At 37.5% G+C, this 13493-nt stretch overlaps 2 protein-coding genes across 3 annotated transcripts in view; both read left to right on the top strand.

The window, feature by feature from the left end:
* LOC142358621 (uncharacterized) overlaps nt 1–13493 on the top strand; it is a 78192-nt gene that overhangs the window by 58084 nt on the left and 6615 nt on the right. Inside the window, exon 4 of the mRNA XM_075410071.1 lies at nt 12779–13138. Coding sequence (XP_075266186.1) covers nt 12779–13138 — 360 coding nt within the window. The remainder of the gene's footprint in view (nt 1–12778; nt 13139–13493) is intronic.
* Nucleotides 7585–13493, top strand: part of LOC142358622 (glycerol-3-phosphate dehydrogenase 1-like protein) — a 457482-nt gene continuing 451573 nt past the window's right edge. The window contains exon 1 of one of the 2 annotated variants that reach the window (XM_075410072.1): nt 7585–7607. The gene's annotated coding sequence lies outside the window, so the exon portion shown is untranslated. The remainder of the gene's footprint in view (nt 7608–13493) is intronic. The other variant, XM_075410074.1, reaches the window with a different exon arrangement.

The following is a 13493-nucleotide window of genomic DNA, read 5'->3' as shown; positions in this document are numbered from 1 at the left end:
TTTAACCGGAAAAAGAAAAGCAAGGACTGAATAAATGTAACAGAGGTTGTCCTTCAAATTTCTAATATTGAGCACGGATTTTCTGATTTTCTAAAACACTGGGCGTCGGTCTGTAGGAACCAGCACGAAGTGGAACATGCTTTGAGAATTTGATCTCAACCATTTTTAACTTTTCGATAACCCAACCACTGCCAGCTGTGCAAAATACATTAATTTTAGTAAGTAACTCATCAACATGAGCAAAGTACTCATCTGTAGTCAAACAAGTGGTGACAGTCTCCATGGGACTGTGAAAAAACGAGAGTGTACTTTCATCGAGTAAAGGCTTCGAAAACTTAACTTCAATACATAGTCCTACTTTTGGCGGAAAAAATTTCGGTTAAACGGTTGGTAATGAAGTTTCTAATCGTAACCTCGTTTGTTACTAAATACTCGAAAGGATCAAAAACTTGGTCACCAACAATTTTGAGGCGATATGTTTGAAAATGTCCCCTTATTGCCTTCCTGTTTCTCTCTAACACAAACTCTGCTCCTTATCTCCCGGCAAGGCTGAGCGTTGCACTTCCGAAACAACAGAATGTTCCGTCCTGGAGTGTAGTTTCCAAGACGCCTCAGTTCCAAAAAAAGTTTGACAGGTATTGCACCGAAGGGTCCTGGAAAATTTGTGAATGTTCTTCAGATGGCACACTAAATTCTTTGCTAAAGTGAACGTCGCTGTGCAGTGCCCACATCTGAAGTTTGTGTCGGGTAAGTTTGAGTGCTTTTGCTCTCGATGCACAGCGAGATCTCTCCTGTTCGTGAAAGTGTCATTGCAGAAGCTACAGGAGATCATGAGTAGAACCTATTAAAATGAACAAACGTGAAAAATTTGGACATAAATTATCCCTTAGTGATGCAAATTTTTCAAAATTAACTCATTCTTAAAACAGTTTGGCCTTAGCCCTTCAACCAAATCATTCCAAATTATAAGAGCCTATTCATTTTGACGAATGAGAAAAGGGGCAAAAATTAACCCCTGTAATGCATTGCTTAGAAGCAACTATAGAAGCGAAAACCCGAAATCGACTCATTGAATTTCATTTTGTCTACAATTTGATCTTCAGTTAAATCGGCACGCGCATATTCATCAGTAGAAAGAAATTTGGGCATAAATTAACCAATAAATTCATCCCCAATAATTTTGAAACAAAAATTCGTCCATATTGAAATCGACCCGTGCATATTAATCAGTGAAAGAAAAAATCGGGCATGAATTAACCCCCGAAGTGTCCTTTCTCAATTGAGAGTGGAAAAAAATGATGCACAATGAAGAAAAAATTTAGCAAGGTTGGTCATGAAATAACCCCAGAAAACTTTCTTATTTAGCTAATTGGGGCAAGAATTAACCCCTTTTAGATAATTCTATCTTTTTTATTTAGATGCATCGTAACATTGAATCGACAAAATCGACCCACTGCGAAGTTCGATAATTCACATTTAGCAGATCTAGAAAAAAACTGGGAATAAATTAACCCCTAGGGCTTTCCTCTAATGTGAAAAAGTAGACAAAACCTGTCGCGCAAATTTTATAAATTGGCAATAAATTAACCCCTATGAAACACTCTTTCAGCAAATTTGAGCATAAGTTAACTCCTGGAAGCTTTTTTCGTTAATTTCAAAGCAAGAGGAGAAAGTTGCAGAAACAACAGGAGTGGAAGAAAATCGGGCATAAATTAACCCCCGAAGTGTCCTTTCCAATTTGGGAACACAAAGGAGAAAAATTGAGCAAGGTCGTTCATGAATTAACCCCAGAGAACTCCTTGTTATTAAGCTAAATCGGGCAAGAATTAACCCTTTTATAGTTCTGGCATTTTTGAATTAGATGTAAAAATTTGCACCAGCTTATATTCAGTTTATATTTAGCAGCTCTAGAAAAAAATGGGCGTAAATTAACCCCTAGGGCTTTTCTCTAATTTGAAAAAGTAAGCAAAAACTGTTGCACAAATTTTTATAAATTTCTGCGAATTTGGCAATAAATTAACCCCTATGAAACACTCTTCAGCAAATTTGAGCATAAGTTAACTCTGTTGTCGACGCTCCGTCCTTATTGAGGCCATTCTGCATTTGTTCGGCAGCTAGATCAAAATCTTCCGTTCTAACATCAAATGCTTCCAGGTCAGCGTAAACAACAAACGGGCACTTGAAAGTTTTATGCCAGTTTTTGAAATTAATTGTGGTTCCTTTCGGTGCCATTTCAATGATTTGCGGCTGCTCAGATGAGCATAAGGACTTATGCAGGATAAATTTATCACGCGCAATACTTCGAAGGCAAACTTCGCAAAATTTGCTTGCATTATTTTTGGAGTTAGCTGTGTTCGGAGTTCGCAAGAGAATTTTTAATAGGCGGTCTAGGTTTTTAATTAAGCAATAATGCCAACTGTTTTCATCTGACAACAGCAATAGATGAACTCTTCGAGCAACACCAGCGTATTTAGTTAAATAAACCGGGTAAATTTTGCGCTGTTCGAAGGCGTAAACGTTTATTTTAAGATGATTATCTTTCTCAAATTTAGGAATGTCGGATAAGGCCAGAGGCATTTTACGAGGATTGTAAATAAGAGAACTCAAATTATTCTTGTAACTCTGCGGCCCTTCTCTTGATTTTGTTTAACCGGAAAAAGAAAAGCAAGGACTGAATAAATGTAACAGAGGTTGTCCTTCAAATTTCTAATATTGAGCACGGATTTTCTGATTTTCTAAAACACTGGGCGTCGGTCTGTAGGAACCAGCACGAAGTGGAACATGCTTTGAGAATTTGATCTCAACCATTTTTAACTTTTCGATAACCCAACCACTGCCAGCTGTGCAAAATACATTAATTTTAGTAAGTAACTCATCAACATGAGCAAAGTACTCATCTGTAGTCAAACAAGTGGTGACAGTCTCCATGGGACTGTGAAAAAACGAGAGTGTACTTTCATCGAGTAAAGGCTTCGAAAACTTAACTTCAATACATAGTCCTACTTTTGGCGGAAAAAATTTCGGTTAAACGGTTGGTAATGAAGTTTCTAATCGTAACCTCGTTTGTTACTAAATACTCGAAAGGATCAAAAACTTGGTCACCAACAATTTTGAGGCGATATGTTTGAAAATGTCCCCTTATTGCCTTCCTGTTTCTCTCTAACACAAACTCTGCTCCTTATCTCCCGGCAAGGCTGAGCGTTGCACTTCCGAAACAACAGAATGTTCCGTCCTGGAGTGTAGTTTCCAAGACGCCTCAGTTCCAAAAAAAGTTTGACAGGTATTGCACCGAAGGGTCCTGGAAAATTTGTGAATGTTCTTCAGATGGCACACTAAATTCTTTGCTAAAGTGAACGTCGCTGTGCAGTGCCCACATCTGAAGTTTGTGTCGGGTAAGTTTGAGTGCTTTTGCTCTCGATGCACAGCGAGATCTCTCCTGTTCGTGAAAGTGTCATTGCAGAAGCTACAGGAGATCATGAGTAGAACCTATTAAAATGAACAAACGTGAAAAATTTGGACATAAATTATCCCTTAGTGATGCAAATTTTTCAAAATTAACTCATTCTTAAAACAGTTTGGCCTTAGCCCTTCAACCAAATCATTCCAAATTATAAGAGCCTATTCATTTTGACGAATGAGAAAAGGGGCAAAAATTAACCCCTGTAATGCATTGCTTAGAAGCAACTATAGAAGCGAAAACCCGAAATCGACTCATTGAATTTCATTTTGTCTACAATTTGATCTTCAGTTAAATCGGCACGCGCATATTCATCAGTAGAAAGAAATTTGGGCATAAATTAACCAATAAATTCATCCCCAATAATTTTGAAACAAAAATTGGTCCATATTGAAATCGACCCGTGCATATTAATCAGTGAAAGAAAAAATCGGGCATGAATTAACCCCCGAAGTGTCCTTTCTCAATTGAGAGTGGAAAAAAATGATGCACAATGAAGAAAAAATTTAGCAAGGTTGGTCTTGAAATAACCCCAGAAAACTTTCTTATTTAGCTAATTGGGGCAAGAATTAACCCCTTTTAGATAATTCTATCTTTTTTATTTAGATGCATCGTAACATTGAATCGACAAAATCGACCCACTGCGAAGTTCGATAATTCACATTTAGCAGATCTAGAAAAAAACTGGGAATAAATTAACCCCTAGGGCTTTCCTCTAATGTGAAAAAGTAGACAAAACCTGTCGCGCAAATTTTATAAATTGGCAATAAATTAACCCCTATGAAACACTCTTTCAGCAAATTTGAGCATAAGTTAACTCCTGGAAGCTTTTTTCGTTAATTTCAAAGCAAGAGGAGAAAGTTGCAGAAACAACAGGAGTGGAAGAAAATCGGGCATAAATTAACCCCCGAAGTGTCCTTTCCAATTTGGGAACACAAAGGAGAAAAATTGAGCAAGGTCGTTCATGAATTAACCCCAGAGAACTCCTTGTTATTAAGCTAAATCGGGCAAGAATTAACCCTTTTATAGTTCTGGCATTTTTGAATTAGATGTAAAAATTTGCACCAGCTTATATTCAGTTTATATTTAGCAGCTCTAGAAAAAAATGGGCGTAAATTAACCCCTAGGGCTTTTCTCTAATTTGAAAAAGTAAGCAAAAACTGTTGCACAAATTTTTATAAATTTCTGCGAATTTGGCAATAAATTAACCCCTATCAAACCTTGTCTTTCAGCAAATTTGAGCATAAGTTAACCCCTGAAAACTGTTTCGTGAAACTTGAAAGAGAAAAAATTTTGCAGAAAGAACATGAGTGGAACAAAAATTGGGCATAAATTATCCCCCAATTGTGCTTTCTCGTGAATCCAACCACTAATAAAAAGTTGTTAAAAAAGTGCAACAGTTTTGAGCATACACTAACCCAGATTGCTTGATAATTCAACATACCGTTGAAGAATTCCGTGCTAGAAGGAGAGAGCTGATGAAGTTCCAATTTGAAACCACCGCCACAAGATAGCTCGAAGGGTCCCTCAATTCTGTTTACCAATTTTGGTGAGAATAATTTCAGATGAAGATTGAAGAAAGCTTTCTCCGTTTAATAACTTTAAGAAAATGATCCAACAATTTAACAAAACAGTGCCGCTCTTATCTTTGTTAGCTAACTAACCATCACGTAAAAGAAACTAACTATCCGATAAAGATCTTGGAAATTTCTTTTCTTTACCGCACAAAAGCGCCTGAACAAAACCGAATAAGGAAAATGTTACGTAACACAGTTCTCTGATAGAGACCGTGAATTGTGATTTCATCGAATTTTGCTTAATCTTGTAAAGATAAGCTGTATAAAAACCCACAAAATTCGATCGCTAAACTATCCTCAATATTTGAACTTACAAAGTTAAGAGCAGCAATCAAATTACAAACGAGATGTCGGGATATCTGTGAGTACAAAACTTCAACGCGTTTTGTCCGAGTTCGACGGGAGGACAACACTGAGGGCTCAATGATGGAGATCACGCTCTATAAATTTTACAACGGAGAAAGTTTTCTTTATCAGACACTGACTCTCCCAGAGCAACATTTCAAGGACTTGCTCGATTCAATATGGTTCGTATCAGACCTGATGCGAGTCCTAACGGAGGGGAAAATCAACGCCGAGGGAAGAACTATTGTTAGCATTGAAGCGTGTGAGAGAATGCGTCTCGACTCGAAGAACTGCGAGGTCATCAGAGATATCAAAGGTAGTATAAAACATTTTATCTTTAGAATTAGTACTAAGAATAAATTCGGAAAAGCGAGAGATTAAAATTAATAACGTTATGTGATATTCACGTTTCCATTTAAACTTTGAAAATAAATACTTAGCTCAGGAAAGGGAGCAATTCTTGAAGGCTTAAAGCTGTAGTTAATTACAAAAGCCTATGATAGTGTGTGTATGTTTAGATACCGACCGAGTCTACTACAGGCTGTCGATGAAATACTTTGACCCTGACGACCTCATGCTCTCAGTCTTCTTCCATATAAAGAAATTCCAAAATCAAGGAGAGATGTGGGAGCTCAAGTATGTTGCCCTGGGACTTCGTGAATTCGCCGCACTCATTGTGTACAACAAAGAAAAACAGAGACTAACAGTGAAGCGGTTTAAACCCGTTGCTACAGTTAAACCTACGAAACAACTTAAGATAACGTCTGCAAAGTCAATTCAGCCCGAGGAAGAAAATGACGTTATCGTTTTACCCTCAAATGAGGAAAACTATTAAACCGTTTAAGAAACTTTATTTCATATAATTTGTAATCATTTGATAATTCTGTACACGGGAATGTTTTGGTTCAAGTTCAAAATTTAAATATTCTAAAACACCTTTCTCATTGATCGCAGAATCAGTAAGATTATCAGTTGAACAGACAGTCACAAAATATAACAAAGCCATAACACAGGACTAAGCTTACCTGAAAACAGCAAACAGCCACATTTCAATTTAATGATAAAAATTGAATCTAAAACTTTGATCAAAACATCGATAAAAATACGTTCCAATAAAGAGTTTGGTAAGAATTGGTCAAAACGATACCTAAATGTAGTTTAAATCAATCTAACCAACGTACCTAAGGCACAATCTCTCATGACTATTAATTATTGAACCAACTTTGGGTGTTTGCCATATGTCAAAAGCAACGATAAAAGCGCTGAAGAATAACTAACCTTGAATTCGGATCCTGAATAAAAATACATCTTTAACACAAAAATCATGTTCCCTTGGTTCAGTGGTTACGGCAGCTTCTAAAAAAAGGATAATATAATAAAAATACATCAGAAGTAGTTTCGAGACTAAGAAGTGGAGGGATCCTTTTTCTGTGCGGTAGACCCCCCCATTTCTCACTACTAATACCTTTCTTCGAATGAAATCACGACGTGATCGACGACGAGTCTTATCGCTCAGTTTTGTGGCCTCCCGACCGCAAACAGGAGCGCCCCAGTTTAATAAGAAATGCTTGACAACAAAGAAGAATGCCAATGTGCTCTGAGGAAAATAAAACCTTTTGGAGCTTTTTTCGACAGATTTTTCCGGCCTCCTCAACAGAAATTGAATAAAACCAATTGGAGTGCTGACCAAACGATCAAAGTTCCGAGAGGTTACTCCTGGCTTGCAGATTACAAACCTTTTTTTAGCAAGTAGAACTTTTGATATACTGTGTCATTGCCTCCTATTTCTACGTGCGGTTGAGTAAACCATTCGTCTTGCTGGACAATTCCATCTGTTTTATGGTAATAAAAGTCTGAAAGGGAGCGTAAAAGTGATAAAGACACTGATATTAAACGTCCAACCAATCGACGAAAAATATACATTCGCCATCTAACGTTATTTCAAAATGTTTCGCTTATTATATTGATTGACAATGTTCAACGCACTATCAGCAGTCATGAGATCGTTGCAGAAAGTGTTGGCATTAAGAGCAGATTTTTTATTTTTCGTTTCAGCGGAAATCTTGGCCGGCCTGTCGAATTGCACAGATCAGGAAATTTATTGTTTACAATGTTGTTCATGTCCACCCAGTTGGTCACGCTTGCAACATCGACGGATTGTACATTGAAAACTTTAGCCTAATTTTTCCTAACTTTAGCCTAATTGTTGTGATAAACTTATTAAATAGTCTCCAAGTGCACCCGGGAGGCTATTTAATTTCGTTTTAGCTTCTGATTGCAATCATTTACTGGATCAATAGAGGGCGGACATTCTTTGGGTAGCCCCAGTGATAGGGAATTTCAGATTCTGGCGGAAGGTATTCTTTTGCGATAATCGCTGCAATTTATCACTTGTCAAAACATACGAAGTCAAACCAAACGAAGTAAAAATATATTTATTATTTGTCAAACCATACGAAGCATCAGATAGGTTTCGCTGGTATTGACTTTTCCAAATCATACGAAGCCTCAGATAGGTTTCACTGGTATTTCACTGGCTATTTAATTTCGTTTTAGCTTCTGATTGCAATCATTTACTGGATCAATAGAGGGCGGACATTCTTTGGGTAGCCCCAGTGATAGGGAATTTCAGATTCTGGCGGAAGGTATTCTTTTGCGATAATCGCTGCAATTTATCACTTGTCAAAACATACAAAGTCAAACCAAACGAAGTAAAAATATATTTATTATTTGTCAAACCATACGAAGCATCAGATAGGTTTCGCTGGTATTGACTTTTCCAAATCATACGAAGCCTCAGATAGGTTTCACTGGTATCTGACTACTTTTCTTGTACTTATTTATTTAGATATTATACAAGATTTATCTACGATTCCATATTTGGTATCAAGCATTTGGCGAGAGCGTTTTCCGCATCTGCTTGATTGCTTCCCTACATTTTTGGCCATCCTAAATATTTTTCTTAGTCAAATATTTGGTGTGAGCGTTCTCCACATTTGTTTGACTAATTAGTTTAGGCCCTAGCGGCCACTTCCCTTAGTCCCCCTTTTACCCCAGGTTACAATGGTGCCCCCACCACCGCCGCCACCGCCCAAACCTCCCTGCAATATTTGTAACGAGCCATGCAATGTACAAGGGAGTGCATTTTGTGTCAAATGTAAGAAAATATATGTTCACTTTGGGTGTTTGGGAATTTCAAGTACTGCAATTATCAAAGGAATGATCTTCTGGTCATGTGCTGGTTGTACTCCTAGCTTTACTGCAGAACTATCTGCGCTGGACAGAATTACGGCCGTTGAGAAAAAACTCGATTGTGTTGATTCCTCGATCCGCAAGGTGACAATGCTACGCAATGAGATAGCGTTGATAAAGAAACCGGAATTCCCTTTTCTAAAAGCTGCAAAAAGTGGACCCAGCAGGAATCGGAACGACAGCTCATCCAGTTATCACATTGCGACAGTAAACAAAAAGAGAAAGGCGGATGGTTCTGAATTTGAAACTGTATAGAGAAAAGTAAGATCAACTAAGGAGGTAAAAACGGGAACGAACACCAATCCAGCAGTCATCAAGGGTGTCAAAAAGCCCCCGAAGCGTCGTCATTTATATGTAGGCGGTCGATTGAGTCAGAACATAACAGCATCAGAAATGGAGGAGTATTGTGCAGAAAATAACGTCGAACTACTTCACATTCGCCAAATTTCGAAGTCAGAGGCTCACCTGAAAGCCTTCCATTGTGTATTTAAGTTTGATGAAGAGAAAGTTGAGTTACCTGATTTCTGGCCTGAAAATGTTACGGTGTCAAGATTTTACCTGAATGAAGCCGCCCGTGATTGGCTAAAGAAGTGGATCAAAATTGACTACTAGTCAGTCCTCCATTAAAACAAAGATCGACGAAACAAAGATCTACAGAACTAAACATTTGTCTACATAATGTACGATCTATCAGGAACAAAACGAAAGATGTAAATGCCCTTTTGGAAGTAAATGAAATTAGTTTGGGAGTATTTATAGAATCGTGGATTACGAACAACTCAGATGACGATTTTATTCTAAAGCAGTGTTGTCCCCCGGGGTTTCTTTTCTATAGTGCACCAAGGGTGAATAAAAGAGGAGGTGAAATTTGCCTCTTTTACAGATATGATATCCATTTGGAAAATTTTGAAAAGTTTACCTCTGAATTTTTTGAATGCTGTTATGCCTCTTTAACTGTTGGGGCTACCAGTTATTTAGTAATCGCTGTTTATCGACCACCTGGATTAAATGTTAAATCTTTCATTGATCACTTTACTGTTCTTTTTGAAGGGAAAAGGCTACAATTCGACAAGATTGTTCTCCTAGGTGATTTTAACATATCACTAAATGTAAATAACGATGCATCAAAAATGTGGAACTCATTTTTTGAAGATTTCGGCCTGACTCAGTACGTCTCCGAGAAAACGCATAGAAGTGGTGGGATTCTTGACCATGTTATTGCGTCAAACAATATTTCAATTAATGTTAAATCGAATAGCTTGATTACTTCTTCGGACCACTCGTTTATTTGTTTCTCGCTCAGCAGTTATAAACAACGCAAATCTCAACAACGTTTGATGTATAGAAATTGGAAGAAGTTTGACTGGAAGATGGTTTTATTAAGTTATTGAAGTCGTGCTTAAAGTTTGATGTTGCCTCAAGTATTGATGAAGCATGGGATATGTATCTAAGGTTTGAGGAGAATATTTTGGATTCCGTTCTACCACTCCAAATAAAAACATTTACTAAGCATCAATGCCCATTCTTTGACGACGAGCTTTTGAGATTGAAAAGAAAGAAGAGAAAAGCAGAGCTTAAATACAGAAAGTCGAAAACATCAATACTGAAATCTGAATGAAAATGTTACCCCTATGTATTTTGAAAAAAATCTTAAGAGAAGTGTAGACTGTACATAGAGAATGCGTTGATGGAAAATTGTAGCCGTAAAAAGTTTGCCACATTAAAATTGCTTCTTGGTCAAGATGTAGAACAGCTCTCGAAATATGAAAACAAAAAACAGCTTGCAAACGACTTCAACGAGTTCTTTATTTCGAAAGTGGAGAGTATTATTGCATCACTTCCGACTGCGATAGGTCCTGAAATTCTGAAAACTGAAGTTAACTCAATGTATTCGTTCACAGAGTTATCGATAAGTCAGTTTAGAGATTTAATTTCGGCGTCGTCAAACAGTACATGTCCACTGGTCATCATTCCAACACATCTTGTAAATTCATTTCTAGATTATTAGTTTCTCGACCTCCTGAAACTTCTTAATCTTTCGCTGAAGGCGGGATATTTCCCCCAGTCCTTTAAAATGGCCATTGTTAAGCCCCACTTGAAGAAAGCAAATTCTGACAATGAAGATTTTTCAAATTATGGACCTATCTCAAGCCTAAGTTACATTTCAAAACTATTAGAACGGGCGGCCTTCATGCAAATGCGTGAACACCTTGAAAAGAATGGTCTCTTTAGCAAATGCCAAAGTGCCTACAGGAAGTTTTTTCTACAGAAACAGCGCTGGTTAAGGTTACAAATGATTTGCTCCTCAATTTAGATAGGACAAAAAGCACTTTTTATATTGGACTTGATCTATCAGCTGCCTTTGACACTCTCGATCATGAATTACTTCTTTCAATTCTTGAAACAAGTTTGGGTTTCAAAGATAAAGTGCTTAGCTTTTTAAATAGTCATCTGAGTAGTAGATCTCAAAAAGTGTTGATTGATGGTGAATATTCGATGCCAAGAACTATAAAAACGGGTGTTCCTCAAGGATCTATTCTAGGTCCCGTTCTTTTTTCATGCTATCTTGTTCCTCTGGAAGTTCTGTTTGAACGTCTTGATGTCAATTATCTTTTTTATGCCGATGACACATCTATTTTGTTTACCATTCTTCGATAAATCAGGGGGCTTTTGATTTGATACTCACGACTCTGCAAAAGTGGTTCAGTGGTGCTAAGCTCCGATTAAACTCGAATAAAACTGAATACATGTTTGTTAGTAGAAAGAATAGTTTAAATAGCGATATTGAACTTCCAACGGATGCCAATTTTTCTTATGCGATACAAGTTAGTTCCGTGTGCCGTAGATGTTATTATTTCCTGCGAAAAATTTATTCCATCAGAGATACAATCGACAGAGAGTCGTTGATCGAATTAGTTCGGGTAATGATTCTCGCGACTAGATTACTGCAACTCACTGTACTATGGACTACCTGTGAATATTATACAGAAATTACAGCGTATAATGAACTCAGCATGTCTCATTTTTAGGCTATCACCTGGTTCACCAACAGCAAATTATATCAAAGAGCTTCATTGGCTACCCATGAAACAACGTATCCTCTACAAAATTCTACTTTTTGGTCACCGTTTAGTTCACCATCCGTGGAAAATTCCGACGTATCTGGGCGCATTAGTTTTCCGAAATGATAAGGTGACTAGATGCCAATATGCGTACAATTTGAAGGTTCCTAATGTCACAACTGCATTTGGGCGAAGTTCCTTCAGTTTTGCTGTTCCTTTCGAATGGAATAAGTTGCCTTTTGAGATGAAACTAATACCCCATGAATTTGATTATCGCAAAAAACTGAAAACTTTTTTATTTAATTTTTGATTTTGAAAGCACTTTTGAGTTTATAAATGGTGCGTAAACCTATAATAAAAAACTTCAAGAAGTTTAATCAGCAGTACAATAAAACAAAGAAATCAGTCAAGCTGGAAAATAATTTTTTAGTGGCGTCAGGATTATTCAGAAATTAATTGAAAAGCATAACAACTGATTTTAAAATCAGGTGGGGAGGGAAACATCAATTTATTTTGTTCGATCAACCTCACTAGGGTACTTGAGAGGTTGATCGAACAGAGGCACGCTTCAACTAAATATGGGGAATTGAAACAATTTTGCCATTGACACGAAAGTGTATAATGTCATCACAACATTAAATGGTTGCATTTATTGGCGTTGGAACTGTAACACAGAAAGGACATCCCCCAAACGCAGCAAATTCAGAACAAGGAAAGCACAGCACGCATACTTGAAAACTGAAAAACTTGTGACCTAGTTTTTCTTCGAACAAATGACGAGGTAAAACTCCGAATTTCTAACGTCTTTTTATTGTTCATCCATGACTTCATGAAGAAGCTGTGACGGCTTAAAATATATTCAGTGTTTTGATTAGAAAAAAAAGCGGACTCAGAACTTTGAAGAGAAGCCGGAGCATGAGGAATCGTTGGGCACAGTGAAAAACAGTTGGTAAATTAAAAGGCTTTAAACCCGCAATTTTTCCGACTATAGAGTTAAAACAAAATAACAATAGAAAGCACCACTTTATGATAAGCTCAAAGGTGGTTAAGAACACAAATCGACATAAGTGTTTGTATTTTGGCAGAGAAGGCAGTCTACCACAACGTGACCTCTGGTTGGTTTTGGAGATGGAGAGATATGGTTCAGTTCGGTCGCTGTCTCTTCTGGAATTCGCTCTACATCTTTTGCCTTGTTGTTCCTTTCGTGTCCCAAGTGAGCTTCAGAGCCATAATGTCACCAAAAAAGTACAACGTTGGTTATCATCTGGCTCAAGATGGTCTTCTCTATCCATCTAGAAGAGTGCACAGCATGGTTTCCAGGATCCGCGCACTTCATAGAAATATCTCCAAATCAAGAGCCAAATTTGAGGCTACGCCAGACAGAGGACTGCTTGGAAAAAACTGCACCAGAATTTTCAACCTTGTGTGGAACTATGTTTGCAAAGGTGTGTTCAATACTCAAATCAGGTCTCGATTTCTTGAAACCAAGCTCTCAAAATTCCCTTTGTATTTTGAAAGAGTAATTTGAAAGCCAAGTATTTGATTCTTAGCAGGACAAACTACTATCAAACTTGGTTAATTGCTCTCAAACGAAGTTTGTAGCAATTATATTAGTCCTGTCGGTCTTTTTTTTATGCGATTTTTCGCTTGACCAATTTTTCGTCTGACGCTTTTGACTTTTCGTCCTCAAAAACGGATAAACAGGTAGCGCCCAGCGGGCATTATGTGCTCTTAGAGCCTTTCAGGTCTGTTTCAGCTCAAACTGTCTTGGAGACTTATACTTATGGTGTGAGGGGCGGT

The sequence above is a fragment of the Convolutriloba macropyga genome, chromosome 2 (assembly GCF_964194025.1).
Source record: "Convolutriloba macropyga chromosome 2, txConMacr16.3, whole genome shotgun sequence".
Taxonomy (NCBI): Eukaryota; Metazoa; Xenacoelomorpha; order Acoela; family Convolutidae; genus Convolutriloba; species Convolutriloba macropyga.
The sequence above is the reverse complement of the archived record's forward strand: the minus strand, read 5'-3'. Positions and strand labels throughout refer to the sequence as shown.